Source organism: Haliotis asinina, chromosome 8, assembly GCF_037392515.1.
Source record: "Haliotis asinina isolate JCU_RB_2024 chromosome 8, JCU_Hal_asi_v2, whole genome shotgun sequence".
NCBI classification, from domain to species: Eukaryota; Metazoa; Mollusca; class Gastropoda; order Lepetellida; family Haliotidae; genus Haliotis; species Haliotis asinina.
In genome coordinates, this window is record NC_090287.1 from 60,772,926 (window position 1) to 60,793,349 (window position 20,424).

At 41.5% G+C, this 20,424-nt stretch overlaps 1 protein-coding gene across 1 annotated transcript; it reads left to right on the plus strand.

Annotated features, from left to right (window-relative positions):
- The first annotated feature begins 11,956 nt into the window (after positions 1–11,956).
- LOC137294099 (uncharacterized) lies at positions 11,957–20,424 on the plus strand. Its single transcript, XM_067825050.1, has 12 exons — positions 11,957–12,219; positions 12,998–13,051; positions 15,121–15,351; positions 15,661–15,714; positions 16,745–16,981; positions 17,379–17,432; positions 17,892–18,125; positions 18,361–18,414; positions 18,670–18,906; positions 19,451–19,570; positions 19,694–19,783; positions 20,339–20,424. Exons 1-11 carry the CDS (start codon positions 12,034–12,036, stop codon positions 19,781–19,783), a joined length of 1,551 nt encoding a protein of 516 aa, XP_067681151.1. The 5' UTR covers positions 11,957–12,033; the 3' UTR covers positions 20,339–20,424.

The following is a 20,424-nucleotide window of genomic DNA, read 5'->3' on the forward strand; positions in this document are numbered from 1 at the left end:
GCAACTGATGGACAATTATGAAGGGGAAAGTTCAAGCTTAATTTCTGAAACTGTGTTGAGCTTTAGATTATCAAATTTGAACCTTTTCGTGGAAGTTCATATCCCCTCCTCCCTACTTCTTTGGAGAAAAAGCGCTCTCTGCTAAACATCAAGAACATGGAAGATGACATGTGATTTGTCTATTGTGTTTGGCCCACTTGTTTCCAATTGAACCTAGTCAAGAGAACGAGTGAGTCACTATAATGGTAAACTACATGAGTTAGATTTCAGAGGGTGTTCATTTCCCATGAGCCGCAATCACATTACAAAATTTAAAGACAAACAAACAATGTAAGTATCAATGTCTATGGTTGTGATGAAGACGATGATCAACAACAACACGTCTTTCCTTTACGAGACAGTTCAGTAAATTTTGACGTACCTAAGGATTGTCACATTGACCTCCTTCTGTTAAATCAAGAAGCAGAGGAGCATGTTGAACCCCCACTGTCGCATTATGTTCTGATCACAAGTTTGCTAGGTTCGGTTAGAAAAGCTGGCGAGAGTAACACCAAATTCATTTGTTGAAAATGTTTGTGGACTTTCTCTTCTGAGGACGCTTTGGTAAAGCGTTTTCCGTACTGTCATCACAAAGCTCAAAGAATTAAAATGCCTGAGCCAAACCAAACATATTGAAATTTTGGATTGGGTCAGTATCGTAAAATGAATAAAGTGCCCTTTGTGATTAAAGCAGATTTCGAGTCCGTCTTGGCTCCTGTAGAACATAATGTGACGCCAGGGGGAAGTCGTCATGTGCAAGAGCACTTTCCCCGTGGTTACAGTTATCAAATCGTGTGCACAGAACCTTGTACACTTTTCCATTAAGAACCTACTGTGGTGAACAGACTTCTCAACATTTTATGGAACATGTATTAGGAGATTATGATCACATCATGGACATATCAAACAACCCAGTTCCTATGAAATTGACACAGGAGGAAATGTCGGCTTTAGATTTGGAGACCCATTGTTAACTTTGCGGAGAAAGAGTGCAGTTCATTGAGAGACACATCGCTCACGATCATGTGACAGGTTGAGTCAGGGGTCCATGTCACAGTTACTGCAACGTCAATTATGTGGAATCCACATTAGTAAATGTCATTTGTGACAATGCCTCACGGTATGACAACCATTTGATTCTTCAAATGGCTGAATTATTTGCCTATCGCAAATTGACCTGCATAGGTAAAAAGTCTGAACACCTCATCATGTTTCTAATTGATCACCTAAGGTTTTTGGATAGTTTCAAATTTTTTAACACCAGCTTTCAAACATTGGAAAACAATTTGAGAAGCAAAAGTCAAGAAGAATTTCTCTCTCTGAGGAAAAACTTTCCCAAACATGTGGATTTGCTGACTCGGAAATTACCCTATTTCTATGAATACGTAGACAGTTTTAAAAAATGGAACCACACAGAACTTGCGTGTCATGATGACTTTTATTCTTCTTTGTCAGAAGACACGATTTCATGACACGATTACATCGGTGAGAGAATTCATGGAGTTGTACCTTGCTGTGGACACCTGGATTTTAACCAATGTGTTCAAAGCTTTCATGTGTCTAAGCTATGACAAGCTTGATCCATGTCAGTACTTTACTCTCCCGATGATAGCTATAGATGGCTGTCTCTTGATGACAGGCATGACCCTTGATCTGATGACTGATCCATACATGTATAACTTTGTCTCTGATGCAGTGAGAGGGGGAGTGGCATCATGGCCACGCCAACGACAATGACGTCGGAATCACAGAGCGAAGTACATAGAGCAGAAGCCAAAGACAAAAGACAGAAGGCTTTAAAATGCAAGGCAGGCGAAACGTGCGTCACAACGAAGAAGATACGCCAAACCAACAGCAACGCTGTCCCTTCCAAGACGGCCAAAGCGCTCAAGTGTACACCCGTGCAAGACAACAACACTGTCCCTTCCAAGACGGCCAAAGCGCTCAAGGGTACGCCCGTGCAAGACAACAACACTGTCCCTTCCAAGACGGCCAAAGCGCTCAAGTGTAGGTCCGTGCAAGAAAACGATATCTTCAGTCAAAAACGACTTCAATAATAAGACGCCATGTCACTGCTGAACGACAAGGAATTCGAGGAGGTGGTGCCCGAATCTTTGAATCTCTTCACTTTACCTCCTTATCAGACTTGCATACAGAAACATTATTTCGTAAATGTGCGACCTTTAAGCCAAATCGATGATGCTGCGCTGCTGCAGTTTCATGTAAACAATTCGGGATCCCAACTACATCGATCTGAGATGCACCTGTTTGCACGTCAAAGTCAAAGTAACGTGGACCAGGGGCAAGTCCTTGGCCGAGGACGAGAATGTGGCTCCCATAAATTTATTTCTACAAAGTCTGTTTGCGCAGGTAATGGTTTACCTGCAGAACCAGCTTATGTCGAGTACCAACAACCAATACGCCTACAAGAGCATGATGAATGTTCTGCTGGGATATGGCGAGGAAGCGAAAAGGACTCAGTTGTCCACACAGGTGTTCCACAAGGATTATGCCGAGAGCGACGCGGATCTTGAGAGCAGTGACGTCACCGGATCTATCAATTCGGGAATGATGGCACACTTTGTTTTCATAGCGGGAAGCAAAGAACTCACCATGTCGGGGCTTGTGTATGAGGACATCTTAAATATGAACCGGCTCCTCCCTAATGACGTGGACCTGACTTTGAAAATCGGGTCCCCAAATTCTTTTTGATGAGCAGCGTGACTGACCACGAATGCAACTCTTGGACGCTTATCTGCGGGTGTGCAAGTTGAGTTGCGTTATCTTGACTCAGAGAAATTCCCTCATCGAAATCGACCAGGCCCGCACCGTGTTTGTGAAGTAACAGCATAAAAACCTCTCAACTTATGTGCGCCATACCGTGTGATCCGAGTTTACAACCTCACGCCATGGGCATTTACGCCAAAGATACTTAACCCACTATAACCCCTAGTTTGCGTGCAAAGGGTGTGGGACTTATTAACACAGCTGTCAGAAAAAATGCAGGTCAGGAATGAATTGCCGTGTATTTCGATGCGAACACAGCACAACTCTTTGACAGTTTAGCTGTTGATAAAGTATTTGAACACAATATGAAGTATGAGAATGGTGGATCCTATACGTTATACAAAACAATTACAACACCTACGAGCATATCTGTCATAAGAGGAAGTTCTTCGGGCAAAACCCATCTGGTGAAAAGGATGTTGGAACAGGCCACGGACATGTATGAACCATCACCCAACTTGATCGTGTATTGCTATGCGGTTTGGCAAGACGTGTACAGTGGCATGCAACATTCCATTCCCAACATTTCCACGGAAGATCATGTTAAGATGAACTGACATCCTGGTCTGTGCAGTCGGAAGAACGTGTGTTGTTGGTGTTCCATGACTTAATGATGTGATTATGTAAGAATCAACTGATGCTGCATCTGTATACTACACTCTCTGACCATTTAGGCATCACGGAGATCAACATTCAACAATCGACGTATACCAAAGGCGCATTATTTTGTGCTACTCTCTAAGCCTAGGTCGGCTCACGAATACAAAATTTTGATTTCTCAAATGTTCCCGGGACAATCCAAATATTTTAACGAATCCTTGAGAGACGCCATAGATGGGAGGAGATTCAGCTACCTTGTCATCGACGCCTCTCCGTATGCTGACGACCGCTATGGTTGCTTAGGTACGGGCATATTTCTCGGTGACGTGTGCACCGTGTGCTTGCCGCACTGGACGTTGTAGGGGCTGTCGTCATTTCTACGTTAAGCATTTGAAGGGACGCGTGTGGGAAATTTGATATTGTTACAGACGGCGAACTAGCCGTAACTCACAAGGCGAATGGAGGACAAACATTTAGCGTTAGGCTCATTTCTTTTACCAAATGGCCTCCTCTAATGAAACAATCGGCAAAAGCCATGGCCGAAGCCGGATTTTTATACACGGGCCGACTGGACAAGGTTTACTGTTTCAAGTGTCTTCGCGTTCATCGTTGGATACCGAGTGATGACCCGATGGGTGAACGTTTCAGGTCGGTTCCTCACTGTCCTTACATTCACATGGTGTGTGTGACCCGTGAAGATCCCGGGGTAGAATAGATCTTTAGCAACCCATGTTTGCCATAAAAGACGACTATGCTTGTCGTAAGAGACGACTAACGGGATAGGGTGGTCAGGCTCGCTAACTTGGTTGACACATATCATCGGTTCCCAGTTGTGCAGATCGATGCTCATATTGTTGATCACTGGATTCTCTGGTCCAGACTCGATTATTTACATATGACTGGGATATTGCTGAGTGCGGCGTATAAGTAAACTTACTCACTCACATGGTGTGTTAACCTAAAGCCATCAAGGAAGGCGAGAACATTTTTGGCTAAAAAAACATTGGTTTTAACGAAATGGCTGCAAACGTTTCAGTTGTGAAAATGACCGAGTTGCCACTAATAACCCTTTTTTCTCTATGGGTGGTGAAGATTTGTTGCAAAAATGGACAGATTAGTTGTTTTGATACAAAACTAACAATCAAACAATATGTTTCTTCATTTTGAATAGAACTGTCGACCATTAAGCACCACCATGAGCGAACTTCTTGAAAAACATTTGACTTTTCTTCTGATGCTCCTACAGGGTAATGAGAAGCAAAGAAAAGCCTTGCTGCTACACGCATCGCACGAACACTTTAAGTCCGTAATCACGCTCATGCATAACCTATTAATGGGCATCATTCCGCTCACGATCGACGATATAACTAGACTCTCACGTCTCAAAAAGTGCACTGACAGCCAAGACAGTGCACGTCACAAACGCGAGCTGATGGTTTCTCGCATAGTTCTACCCATTTGCATAAAAGCCTATCAAGCTTGTAACATCCAGAAGCCTCGCATCGAAGTTTGAAAATGGCAAAGTCCATGATACTTTTGTCAAGAGAGACTTACCAGCGGTTGATGGCGAAACAAGAACAGCAGAATTTTCCTCAGGTTCAGACATTGATTCGGAGTCAAAATCAGGAACAAGAACAAGAACAAGAGCAAGAACAATGCATCAGTCGAGGATGTCCGAAATGACGCGACTGAAGATGACGGAATGTTACGAGTACCGGATTATCTCTTCAAGAACATTTCTTCTACCAAGACTATGGGAGAACTAATGGCTCTGTGGTTATTTTTTAATCGCAAAATTGATTCGAGTGACTTGAGAGTGGCTGACAAATTAGAACTTGTAAGTCCGAATAATGGGACTGTCGTACAAGGTTCCAACGTGGTGAAACTGATTCGCTTTGTAATTCAAGGCTCTTCTCAAGAAAACCCCCAACGTAAAACGCAACTTCTGCTAGACACATATTAGATGATCCTGCGCACTAAACGCATTTGTGACAAGAGAGGCGGTACAACGAATTGGGCGAGTACACTTGGCTGCTACAGGTAGCTTGACGATAATGCACTTGCATACACGTCATCCGTGACATGAAATCAACACCGCATATTCCTTCGAATGATAAGACTGCAATTTCAGGCATAAGATACTGATATTCCACGCTAACCTTTAGTTAGGACGAAGACAAATAGATGATTGGGGCATTGACAAGCATTTTAGATATTCAACAATTTTGTCCAAAAAAAAAACCCCAGGAAAATGCCATTTGCTGCGTGTAATGGATCGGTGGTCCTAAACATATTTGCTCAGTATATTGTGTTGATTCAATTCGTTGGGATTGTGCCTGTTCCCAAATCGAGTATGCTATAACAATTCATGCGTGAAACGCACGGGGAAAATGAACTTCTCGATATTTATCAGCAGCGAAGACAAGCTCGGAGTGACATCAGTCACCACGGACTGGCGTTCAGGTTACCTAACAATAACACAAATACAATAGTACCAGCAGGTTCAAAGTTGGCACAAATACTACAGCAGCTAAATAGCAATGACTGGATTTGTGGACAATAAAAACAGAATCCAGAGAAACAAAATGTAAATATCACAATCTGCCAGCCTGAGTACATCCACATTTTCTATCACGACTACAGTCGCACAGTGTTTTGGCAAGGGAAGCAACTCATAGAGGCTATCGAAGAACAAAGGATTGCCTGTTATGGCGCGAGTGATAACTCATTGGCAGTGATTCCAAAACATAATATATACTTGGTAGGTATATGTAAGACAAATTAAAACTTACAAAATGTATCGGTACTACATAAAAATACAATTGGTGAGCAATGTTAATTCATGATTTGTTGTTCGCGTATGCTTTGGTCGGCCATTAACCATGTGCATTGCAAACATCAGAGACCATATACCGATATATATCGATATATGGTCTCTGCAAATACGTACAGGCAATTTCATCTCTACAATAACAATTATGAGAAATCAAACACACATCAACAGCGATTTCTGTGGTTGGTATACAGCGCACATATGAAATAGCTTAAGTAGTGTACTCACATTGAAATATAGGTGGAACAATTATAAACGAGAGCGATAACTCTTTTTGTGACCTGCCTCGGCAAGAGCGTGCTTCCTTCTGCCGAATGTCGTGACGACTTTCGCAAAGATTGTTTACGATTAAAATACAGCAGTGAAGAGCGAATTGACTGGCAGCCAAATAATAGTAACTGTGAAATATATGGAGAGGTTATGAAAACTTACTGGAATTATTTATTTACAATTTGAAAACTGCCGGAATTTGCTGAAGATGGGCTATTTTTACAACACGAGCTATTTTTAAAACACACGAAACTCTCCTCACATTCCATTAAAGCATACCGGCAAACCACCTTGACAACTCCGGCATTGCCATTCAGGACGGGTGACCGTTGCTGATGCCTTTGGCCACTTCTTTGGTGACGCCTTTGGTGTTGCTGGTCCCCGTGATCTTGTAGCTGACGTTGATAGCTTCATCGGGAAAAGTTCAGCCTCCCAGACTACTACTACTACTACTACTACTACTACTACTACTACTACTACTACTACTACTACTACTACTACTACTACTACTACTACGACGACGACGACGACGACGACTGCTGCTGCTGCTCCTCCTCCTCCTATTGCTACTGCTACTACTAGTGGTAGATCCACTACAAAAAGAAGATTGTCCTCTACATGGGCACAATGTGTCAAAACCATTTCGGGAGTCTCCCGGCGTGATGTTGTTGGGATATTGTTAAACGCGTGGTAAATCCCAACTCACTCACTCACTGTATTGGTGTTCATGTTTGCTTATTTGACAATGGTTAATTATACGTAGGTTCGCAGCTATTAGAGACTTATGGAGGGGAGGGAGGGGATTTTTAACTACTGCACTACGTGAGAATACTTTGTTGTTTGTGTGAATTATAGAGTGTGCGTATTTGAAACATAATATGCCACTTGCTGTTTTGAACTGTTATATATATAAGGCAGGAGGTATGAACGCATACTAGGTTGATGTGTACACCACTAAACTATGATTATATGTCGTGTACACAATCTACTTTGGTCACTTATTCGATTGTTAATATCTTCTAATAATTAAGCTTTTGCATATTACTATTTTTATTACCTGCACAGATTGTGATTGTTGTATAACTCCTTTGTGTCGTGTGGCGTTTACGGTATAGTCAGACCTCCTGCCAAGCCAGTTGATTCTCCAACATTTTTGCTCTCACGAAATTGAGAGTGATTATGTGTGCTATATTAAGCGTGGTAATACTGTAAAGCACACACACTATTTCCCATTAGAATGACATGTTTCAGTATATCTTATCTCCAGATGACTAAAATTTATGACATAAATTTACCATTCTACCATATTTTGCGAGGTAAAGGAAAATTTACAGAACCATGCACGTAGTGTGTTTGAGGAAATGCGATAGGGCCCTTGACACAAGCCATAAGCCTCATGTGTACGTGGGTCAGACATTCCTCTGCACAATCACAGTCTTTCGACAATACAGTCAAACCGCATTAATTCGAACATCTGAAGTAACGTTCAAGCAACTAGCCGACATATTTAAGAAACACAAAGTACAGCTATCAGAGTTCTTCAGCACTCCTTTTAATACACAGAGGAGATAGCTAACTCTACATCACTTCCGGCGATTTTTTCACTGGAGCGGAGTTGCGCTGCTCAGGACCTGAAATGAAAACATTAATATATTGTGAATGACAGTTAAGGGCAGGGAACTCGTGTCGACACGTACATGCACCTTTTCAGTTTACACTGCGTTTCTAGTTTAATTATGATTGTAAACAATCTTTAATTTTATTACGTTCTATTAGAGCTTGCTACTAGTATGCATAAACATCTTAGTTACAAAACAAATTAAGGGAAACATGTAACGTCTTTTCGATGGATAAAACTTGACATATTCTCCATAAGGCAGCTGAGGTTATGATATTCGGATCGATAGGTGCAACTGTTAGTAGAACATGAGTGAGTGAGGAAATGCGTTTAGTTTTACGCCGCCCTCAACAATATCCCAGCTATATGGTCGCGGTCGTTAAATAACTAAGTGTGGACGATACAGTCAAGCGATCAACAGCAAGAGCATCAATCTACGCAACTGGGAATCGATAACACGTGTCAACCAAGTCAGTGAGCCCCGCCACAAGTACAGCAGGATCTGGTAAAATACATATTTAAACGTTATGGACTTAAGGTGCAAACGGTAGACAGGTGGAAAGGATTGAGACAGATATTCAGTTTCAAACTCACCTACTGCTGGCTTTCCGGTTCCTTCGCTGGTTCATCCTCCCAGGTCTACCATACAAACAGTGAAAAAATAATCAAACTGAACTCACATACACCAAAAGAGAACAAATATCACCAGAAATGCCACAATATCCTATAAAAACTATTCCTTTAAAATCGAAACAAAACTGGAGTATCAGCTACAGCAGCGCCCGATACTAGTCTTTTCAAAATTCATACCCCCATCCACCCAAACCCCCAGTTCCAACCCTCTCCCCAAATCTGCCCCACCCCTCCCACCCACACACTATCGTTTGCACTGTTTGTAAACAAACACGGCTGCCATTAGGCTAACCCTGATCTTTGTCGCATGTCGTAAACCATCATTCCGAACATGTATTCACTATTCTTCGGTCTGGTTTATCGTGGTGTATTCACTTTAAACTCTGAAATTACTCAGTCCCATGTCAGCCCACCATCTACGTGTTCATCCCACTGACTCGGATTTCGAATAGAGTTATCTTTCTTGAATCTGCTGTACTCTACGTGACTGTAACACGCCACCCACAGAACAAAATGCTGGTCAGTCTCCAAACCTGTTTAGTTTTTGACAGAAAACATTTTCAACATGTATTCTTGGGAGAGTTGTCTTTTAGATTTCCCGCAACTTTTAACCGTTGACTTTCCCCGAAAATTGACAATTTTTTTGTCGACGTGTGTTACAACACTACACCGCCTCCCATCACTAGACACGACCTCCCATCTGTCGTGAATAAACAATGTTCCGGCGCACTGACTTGATCAAATAACATTTTAGCTGTTATTAAGTTCAATGACGCAGCTCATGACATAACATCACATGAAGCGTCATAAAGGTAACGGAATGAAGACAGGGGTATAATATTATGGAGAGATGTGAACACAAGATCTCAATATTTCATACGTTGTTTCATAGCTAATACTATATATTTAGCAAGGTTGTTTATAACGGTATTATTATGAGAAGTAAACAGTAGAGCTAGCTTGTTTTCAGAAGGATGGACATGATAGAAACGTGGTATGAGAGATGCTCTCAGGTCGTCATAGAACGGACATTTAAGGCAAAAATGGTATTCAGATTCAATCGTACTAATAACACTCAAGGGACACAAACGTTCGTTACGTGCAAGATTTATAAGTCTTCCATGTTCAATCATTAACATATGATTTGAACAGCGAAATCTACAAAGGGCAAAGCAATATACTTTCACATTTACAGCACTAATGTAATATTTTTCTGAGACAGTCATTTTTATTTGTCTGAAAAAATCTAGTTTGGTATATTTATCAAGGTCTGAAGCCCACGTTTGAAGATCAATATCAATACACATCTGCTTAAATTGTATAAGGGAATTAATTTACATTTGTAACTTGTTGATCAACCCAAACATTTCCAAGCATAGGTGAAGAGAAGTTTCTTAACTCTCAAAGCCCAACAATCAAGATTCTTTTCAGCTAAGCGATACTGCTATTTATAAACTTTATACAAAATAATATTCTTATCTTGATAGATTAGCCTGATCCAGTATTTCACAATTTTATAGTAAGCATTAACCTTCAAAGAATAACGACCTATTTCACCACGTGCAATCATATTAGTGAAGCAGCTTCTAGAACGGATGAACATTAAACCATATCCACAATGTATTACATGGCTCTACAAACGATGGGAGCCAATGTATAACGCCATTCAAACCCATGTTTATCCCTACGTTGAATGTCATCAAGGCATTCCTTCCGACCTGGATAGTGTTTTGACCTTGAAACTCCTTCAATGCTAATTTAAAGTAAAGTAATCTAGATTTGTATTTCCAGGCAGTGCATGCTCTTTTCTGCACAGTTTCAGCTGGTAGAAGGTTTCTGTTGTGTTGTGGCGATGCCTTTTCAATCCATGTAGGAAATCTAATCTAAATCAACATTTTCAGGTAAACGCGATTTTTTACTTGTGCAATCGTGTAAAATCATGTTATCAACACTTTTGTGAAAGATTTTCACTATTTTTTAACAGAATAGGTAATTAATAGTTGTATTTTTTAAAAAGGAATACAAATCGCCTATGCGTTTCTTTTTGGGGATAGTATATATTCCGTAAAATAATTTCATTTCGAAGACAAGATTACTTATTGATCACTGAAATCCTCAGGATAAGTGGAAATGATCCCGAGATGGTTTCCAGGCTGCGAGCACTTAATAACCCATAAACTAAAAATAGTGATTCCAATTTGTATCATCTGAATAAAGTTGTGACATATCGACCTCGTCTGTCACAAGCTCACACCACAGCACAGTTAACTTTACGCCAGAGATAAAATAGTCCAGGAGGAGAGTGTCAAAAGGGACCTAGAAATAGGATTTCGTAGCCTCCTGAGTACTGATTTGATTTGAGACTATTTTCAGTTAGTATGACGTCATGGGCTCATGAAAACGCGTGTAATACTTTAAGATTGTGGCATCATTCCTTTTTCACAGGTCATGATATGTGTTTGGGGTCTGCTAGCTTTTTCATCACATTTGGTTTGATGGCCGACAACACCTCAAAGTTAATCATGAATAGTTTTACTACTATCAATCTGATCACTTTCAGTTTGACGTCTGTGTGTTGTAAAAGGGTGTAGAAATCATTTGACATATTTTTGTTTTTGAAAAAACATCAAAATGGCCACCATTTTGATTTGTCGTGCGTTCTCAGCACTTATATTCACATAAAAAACGAGTCGGAGATAAGACATTCTGCTCTAATAGAAACATATCTAAAGATAACAAAAAACTGACTCAGTGTCCCATTTTTCACCCAACATATTAAAAAGGAACATTTAAAGTGAACGTGAAAATTCCTTTATAATTTAGGACCACGGAAAAGAAGAGGGGCTTTAAATTTAACTTTAAGTATTCATCAACTATTGGAAGGCAAATGATGTTTGGTCAGATTTACACTAATGTATAATTGTTGAATAACGAAATTCTTAACATTTTATTAGTAGTATTAACCTTTAATGAGTCAATGAATTTCTCATTAATTGGCATATACACATGGCGTAATTCAGTTGAACTATCCTGAATCTCACCAAGCAAGAAGAAAATATTACGCGCAAGTTCAGCTACAGGGAAAGGTCATCGCTGACCTCAGACGCCACAAGTCAGCTGACAGCGTCGACAACAATCTAGAGGCACACAAAACCAACCTTGGGACACGGCAGCTGGGGGTGGGACGGGTTTCACGTATATATACAGAAGTAATATCAGTTGGGATCATAGTTCAACTTTACTTCCACAAAGAATGAACATACTAGCTCTGGTCCTAGTGGTGTTACCACTAGCCGCGGGTCAACTCATCGGCGGCTCCATGACTGTTGACGTGAACAGAAACGACGTTCAGCAGATGGCCAGCTTCGCCCTTACCCAGCTAAACACACTCCTCGGATCACAGAACACCCTGGTGTCTGTCGTTCAAGCTAAAACTCAAGTAGGTGTCAATATGCCTTTCTAAAACCTTGCAAATAATTCGGGATCACAGGTCACCTGCCCATAGGCCAATGGCATTTTTGAACGTGTTCATTTGATTGCAGCCAAATGGGGCTTATAGTCTAGCGGTTAAAGCATTTTCTCGTCACTCCTAATTCCTTGGTTTAATTCTTCACTACTGTACAGTGCGTGAACCCATTTGAATATCGCCAGTGATATTATGAGAATATTGGTAAAAGCGTTCCACGACATTAGTCATGACAGAGTAGGTTGCCAGTCATTGAAGTTTGTCGTCAGTCTGACAGTACGTCAACAGGCCAGGTTAGCGTGGATCATAGTTCCAAACTCGACTGACTTCAAGCCGACGTGATAAAGGCCACCTAAAAATTATTATGGCCTGACCTAATGGTTTTTTTTCGCATTTGCACTGGCAAATTTGTGTGTCTGCAGTTGCCAGTCTTAGTTTTAGTCATTTCATGTTTTCGACTAACATTGTATAGAAAATCAGAAACAAGTATCAAAAAGAAAAATATAACCCACCATACCTACCAATTTTTAGAAGGAGAAGTGACCAGAAACAAGAAATATATTTTATGTGCCATAAATAACCTTTACTTTATCTATGTCATAGGATGGAATTTTACCGCTATCTGCAATGTCCATAATTAATATTTGGGTATTGTCTTCCAAAGAAGATCATCTGAACCCCATAAACTTATGACTGGGATATATTTCTCCCTATACGAGATCAATACAGTGTGAACTCTTCTGCTCGACAGGTTGTCTCTGGAATCAACTACATTCTGACTCTGAGGATACAGAACGGACAGGAGGTGAGTGCTCGTCAGATCTCTACTTTCACTGAAACATGTATGCATCTACTAACTGTTGTAACCTCCCATGTTCACAACGCTCGATGACACACACGATGTGAATCTAGCACTCAGTGCATAGCAGTTGCGATCATCCAGTATGTATAGGACCTGTGAGTTGTGAACTTTCTAGTTCCGAAAACATCAGTATCCGACCCAGTAGCGACCAGAACTGAGGCCAGAACTGGGATGCGACCAGAACTGGGATATACGTCTGTTGTTGAAACAGCCATGCACTTACTATCATAACCTTAAACGCGGCCACAGCATTCGGTGACACAGCTGTTATGAATTCAGCACTTTGTGTATTTCAGTTGCGATCCGACGTGTATAAACCCGACTGCTGTTTGTCCTTGGCTGTCTCAACAGTTCAGTTTGAAGTAAAGTGTTTTAGGACCTCAATACTCGTCCAACGCATCGCGCATCTTCAAGCAGATGTGCTATACATATCCCAGCCATATGCACCTCACACATGTATGGATTCGAAACACTGTCTTCAGAGAAGTGAACTCACGTTTAAACATGTGCCCACCACATCACTCGTATCGTGTTACAGGATACGTCCTGTAGCTACGTAAGAGACCTTGTTTCATCAAGTGAAGTATACTGAGTCAAAAAAGAGACTTCACAAAATGTAATTTTTAAAAATAATGAATAATTTTTCTCTGATGATACATCTATGTATCCGAAATGGGATCCCTATCTTTCGACACTACAAAAAACGTTAGCAAACCCCACTCAAACCCATCCATTCTTCGTGCAAATGACGTTAGTACCAACTCAGGTTTTGCACGTGCAGTCGATCAGGTGATCTTTGCATCGAAGTTTTCTTCATTTGCACGTGTTTGCATTGGCCTCAAGAACTGGAAAAAACACTTTCAAACCACAATTCTAACGGTACTTTAAATGCCACGACTGTCAAATGTGCAACGTGAACGTGTCGTTAGCGTGTTGCAAGCGGGAAGATCAGATATTGACGTCGCAAGAGCAATGGGATACAGTCACCGTACTGTGTATGACTTGCGAGGTCGTCTACAACAAACTGGCACCACTTCTGATCGCCCAAAGTCGGGTCGTCCACGTGTGACGTCACGAGCAGACGATCGTCATATCGTCCTACGTCCCCTACGTGACAGATTTCTGTCGTCCACCTGAACCAGGGCTGAGATGTTTAGAGGTCGACTGTCCTCAAAGACATTCGAAATCGGTTGCGGTCTGCCAGTCTCCATTCGAATTTTTAATCTTGTGACTTGATATTCTGTATATCCATGTTTTGGAACGGCTGTGTTGCCTAATGGAACTGATTGTGGCACTGTCAGTGTATCGAGTACATCACACAGATCTCAGCAATGCAATAATAACAATTTAGCCATCTTACCATATCTTGTTCTTTTAAAGTGTTTTGATGAAAGTTTGATGAAGTTTCATTTTTGACTCATATATATGAAACTGCAGCGGTAGTCACTGATAGTACAGTTGGTGTCAAAAGTGACACGGGACTCGAGCAAACAAACAGGTGCGCTGAAAATTATACAACCTATCCTCCCGAGAATAGCCGTAGGAATATATATTTCAGATATATTTCAATAAATATTTCCTATATGATAGGACCATGATTGCGATGTTTCACATGTACATTGTCCAAACATGTGAGCGACCTCAGAACTACTCAGTTACCCAAATATGTTTGAAACGTAGCGGAAGTATGTCTCACAATGTCTTTAGTTGTTTATGGCATGAAGTGTTAGGAGAGCAATGAAACTGAGGTCTCGGCACTTGCACGATCGGCATTTGAGTTGTCGAAACTGAACCAGTAGGCAAATAAACTAAAATGCAACACGTGATCCCGAGAAATTACACTGGTGATCCATTCTCAGCAGCCATTGTTTCCAAACAATCCCAATTTCAGATGGTGTTGATATGAATAATGTGACTGGTGCTGTGGCGAACTCTAAGCTGGATCCACCACACGTGGATCATGTGTGAATTTCCTTATTTGAAATCACCCCAACATGATCGGGATGTTTCAGACCCAGACCTGCACTGTGACCGTCTGGTCCCGTGTCTGGCTCAACGACAAACAAGTTACCCAACATACATGTACTTCACGCACCAAGCGGGACGGACTTTTTGGTGCTCCGAAATCAGTCGATGTCACCAGTACTGACGTCCAAAATATGGCCTCCTTTGCTGTGACGTCACTGAATGGGTTACAGGGGGTTCAAAACAGTCTGGCCCAAGTCATCTCAGCCAAAACCCAGGTATGTTGTCCAACTGCCCGATTTAATTTGTTATGGCTTGGGAATTTACCGAATGTCAAATTCTAATTGACAACTTGAGGTCTCTTTGGTTTCGAGCGAAAATCTTTCATCCAAGGAAATTACAGCGTACTGTGATTAAACATTATCTGAAATGTCTATTTTTGTGTGTTATATCCACTGAACTAATGGATTACAACTTTTGTCATATTTCTATTTATTTTCATTTTGTAAGGCTTTTCTCAGTTTTCTGTTATATCTCATGATCTGAGTCATCTGTCCTCGCAATACAACAATCTTATTTGGTATCAGGTGGTTGTTGGCACCAACTACTTCCTGACGATCCGCGTGAGACATGGAAGTCAGGTATGTTGTCTCATCAATATTTCTCTAACACTTAATGGAATCATCAACTCTATCAGCAAAAGGGGAAATTTTGTTATGAGCAGTCAGTGCCCCAAACCCCTCATCCTGGTGGTGTAATACACGGCTTCGTCCATTATATGTCCTGACCGTGTTATTGATATATAGGTGTGTCTGTTTCCAGACTCAGATCTGTGATGTTACAGTCTTTCACCAATCCTGGACCTTCACGACTGAACTGATCCAACACATCTGCACCACAGAGTCCAAGAAGCGGGACACCACGACGCCAAGCAGTCTGACCAAAGAAGATACCCAGCATGCATATACGTCACACGCCAAGCGGGACGGACTTTTTGGTGCTCCGAAATCAGTTGATGTCACCAGTACTGACGTCCAAAATATGGCCTCCTTTGCAGTGACTTCGCTGAATGGCTTACAGGGGGTTCAAAACAGTCTGGCCCAAGTCATCTCAGCCAAAACCCAGGTATGTCGTCCAACTGCCCGATATAATTTGTTATGGCTTGGGAATTTACCGTATGTCAAATTCTAATTGATAACTTGAGGTCTCTCTTGGTTTTGGGCTAAAATCTTTCATCCAAGGAAATTACATAGCATACTTAGATTAAACATCATCTAAAATGTCTATTTGTATTTGTTATATCCACTGAACTAATCGATAGCAAGTTTTGTCATGTTTCTATTTATTTTCATTTTGTAAGGCTTCTCTCAGTTTTCTGTTATATCTCATGATCTGAGTCTTCTGTCCTCGCAATACAACAATCTTATTTGGTATCAGGTGGTTGTTGGCACCAACTACTTCCTGACGATCCGCGTGAGACATGGAAGTCAGGTATGTTGTCTCATCAATATTTCCCTAACACTTAATGGAATCATCAACTCTATCAGCATAGGGGAAATGTAGTTATGAGCAGTCAGTGCCCCAAACCCCTCATCCTGGTGGTGTAATACACGGCTTCGTCCATTATATGTCCTGACCGTGTTATTGATATATAGGTGTGTCTGTTTCCAGACTCAGATCTGTGATGTTACAGTCTTTCACCAGTCTTGGACCTTCACGACTGAACTGATCCAACACATCTGCACCACAGAGTCCAAGAAGCGGGACATCTTGATGCCAGGCGGTCTGACCAACGTGGACGCCAACAGTACCGAAGTCAGAGACATGGCCAATTTTGCCCTGGGCGAGATCAACGGACTGCAGGGTGCCCAGAACACTATGGAAGAAGTAATCTCAGCTAAAGCTCAGGTAAGACTAATGTTTTGCACGGTTACATGGCATAGATTAAGGTCTCCTATGGATTAAACAAAGTTAGTGAGTGCTTGTTAGCATTGCCCTTGATGCAGTCAGCTAAACAATCTTGCTCTGAGTAATGTTTTATTCTGTTCCACATGATTCGACAAACTTCTACCCCCACCCCACCCACCCCCTCACCCTCCCAACCAAAGCTTACGTGTGCCAGAATCAGAATACAACCAGTGCTATATTCGAGCCACGTATTGTGATAGGGATCCAGGTTTTTACACATGCTATTTTTGAAATCAGAATGTACTGCAGGTCTACAGTACACTCAATGAACAATACAGACAATCCCCACTGAGGATCCATATCAACCCATTTACACGGAGTTCTTCAAACTTTTCAGGTTGTTTCGGGTATGAATTATTTGCTGACCTTACGTCTGAGAGAAGGGTACAAGGTGAGTCACCTTTATTAACAGTTTAAAATGTGTCAGAAATATTTTTAAACTAAATGTCTCGGAGTGAGGTACTGTATGCAGATCTATGCAGATTTGTGCGGTTGTTTTAAACATTCTCGGGAGTACAAACGCAACGCTACACCTGTACAGTTATACCTTCACGGTACACCTGTCACGTGATCATTACGTTTCCTGTCCAGCTCCAGCGTAAACCCAGATCAATGCTCTTACATTGGAAGGATAGTTTCAGCAAAGTTACTCCTTTGCACATGAACAGATGTGTCTTTATGCTGTAGCTGTCACTTATTACTTATTTTTGCAATGTACCTTAACTTAGATATTTTCTGGTGTTGTCGAGTAGTTGCAAGCATTCTGTGAGGTACAAATTCAATGCAACGCCTGTAAGTTATATCTGTATACACCTGTCACCTGATCATTAAGGCACCTGTCTATCTTCAGACCCAGATCTGTTATGTGAAAATCTGGTCCCAGCCCTGGATCCACAGGAAGGAAATGACAGAGCACAGCTGTAGCCAGGTGACCAAACGTGCTGGGGGTCTTCTCGGGGGTCCCACCGGTGTGGATGTCAACAGTGCAGAGATTCAGGAAGTGGCCAACTTTGCTCTCATAGAGCTCAACGGAATTCAAGGGGCACAGAACTCTCTGGTCAAAGTTGTCAACGCCAGAAAACAAGTAAGGACGTTTCTGTTTGTGCGTTTCTTGTGTTGGAGACACTTATTAGGACATTTGGTTTATCAGTTAGATGGATGGGAAACCACCGAAGATATTTTGAACAACACCATTTTGACCATTCACGTGGAACGTGTCTTTGATTGTTGACCTACACTCGTCAGATAATACCACTGTGGCCATTTCCTGGATTCCCTCGCGCAGGGTCTTTAAGTTTCTGAAAACATTTTTCTTTCAGATCGTCTCCGGTATTAACTACATCCTCACCCTGAGCCTTCAGAATGGAGATAAGGTGAGCTGAAATGTGTTTTCTTAAGTTTTAACTTGAACGACTGCCAGTAAACAATGAAGCAGCGATTCAGTATTGCTCCTGACATTTATTTCCAAAACTATACGATGTATAAGTCCTCATTTCTTTGTCATGCCTAAACTTCCTTTGGACAATGATGTTCTTTTACGTATTTGACCATTCAATGAGCTCAAACGACGGCAAGTTTTTCACCTCCAGTAATGCGGCTGTTAAGTGAATTGTGATGTACACCCTCAGACTCAGCTGTGTGAAGTGACGGTCTGGTACCAGTCCTGGACCAACACCAAGCAAGTGACAGCCCACCACTGCTCCGCCGAAAGCAAACGAAGCACCCCTGTTCTGGGAGGTGTGGAGCCCGCCCATCTCTCCGCGCCAATGCAACAAGCTGTGTCGTTCGTAGAGGACGCTTTGAACGGGAAGATGAACAGTATGTTCCGGATGGTGACGGAGAAGGTGGACCACGTCACCCAACAGGTTCGCCCCTTAATGCTGAACACAATCACTGACAGATCATCACTGAGTTAACTGTGTTAATTCTTTAAACAGAATTGTCTTCCATTTGGACTTTGTTAATGCACTGCTGCTGTCCACATATCTGTAAACGCAACACATTACAAACACATCACAAACATCGTATACATCCGCTCTCTGGAGTTTGCATGCCCCTGCCGTTCCTTGCTGGTAGTGTTTGTTGTGTGAAGTTAACGTGCCAATATTCCAGATAAAGTGTAACAGGTTGAAATAATATAGATCATCTTCGTCCATTTTATTCATCTGAAAAGCCATGGAATGAAACAAATCCACTACTTGATGGTACAAGTCTTCTCCATCATCCCCCATCATGTCTCCCTTGATAACGCTGCATTTATGGATATTTTTTAGATTGGAATACAAGATCTGGTGAAACATCGCCGATGAAATAGCGTCTGTAGAATACTGCTACAGTTATGGAGTCTAGACACGATGTACATCGTAGTAGTATTGTTTAGTTGTTGACGAACATGCTGACTGTGTACAGGTAGTTGCTGGCATGAAGTACTCATTTGACCTTCACCTAGTGACATCCTCTTGCATGAACAACCCCGACGGCAACGGCAAAGGAATTAGTGATTGTCCCGCCAGCAACAGCACGCCACAGGTAATGTTGGATGAGGCCAATGTTCTTCAGAACATCGCCGAAAATGAACTAATATTTCTAAATGTTTTTTTCATTACTTGTTATTTGTGTTGGTGCTGAAGGTCTTTTATTTCTTTGCTGCAGCATATGACGTGCAGGGTGTCGGTCCTGTACCAGGCATGGAGTGATCCTAAATTTCAGCTGCTCTCTGACAAGTGTGGACAACTCGCCTAGGTATGCAGTTTTCTCCACAACAGTTTCTTTGCTAGCAAAGTTGCAAATTATTCACGACAGTCTATTATATATGAAGTCGTTTCAAAAACAGGCCCTCATGATTCTACTGATATTAAATTGTCACTGAAAAATACACCCAAATCACAGCATTAGCGTGGCAAAGGCATACTTTTTATACCATTTGGGTGGGTGCTACCTGAAGAACAGGGCACCTGACCCTTTGCCCTTCACACGAAATGAATCTGATTCTGGGAGAAGTCAAGTATTGTTCTCTTTACAGTTTAGTTTTCATTTTGACATAACGTTATATATTCAACTCGAGGTATTCAACCTAGGTCGACATTTCTTGTCTGAATATGTGCCTTGCTCCTGATGATAATCTTTGTTTGATATTAAGCATTCCTGAGACACAAATAATTGTTCAAGTCAGATCTATGATTGATGAACACGTGTTTCATCATTAGATGCTCCTATATCGCTATGACAATAGTCACGGCACTTTCCAAACATATAATTTTGTGTACACCCGGTATTGTTCTCTCTGTTTGAATTCAGTTTCAGAAGGCCTCCAGTCGGTCCATATCAACGTACATCTTCGTGAAATGAATTGCTGTATTCTTGTCAAAATACAGTGCTGTTAT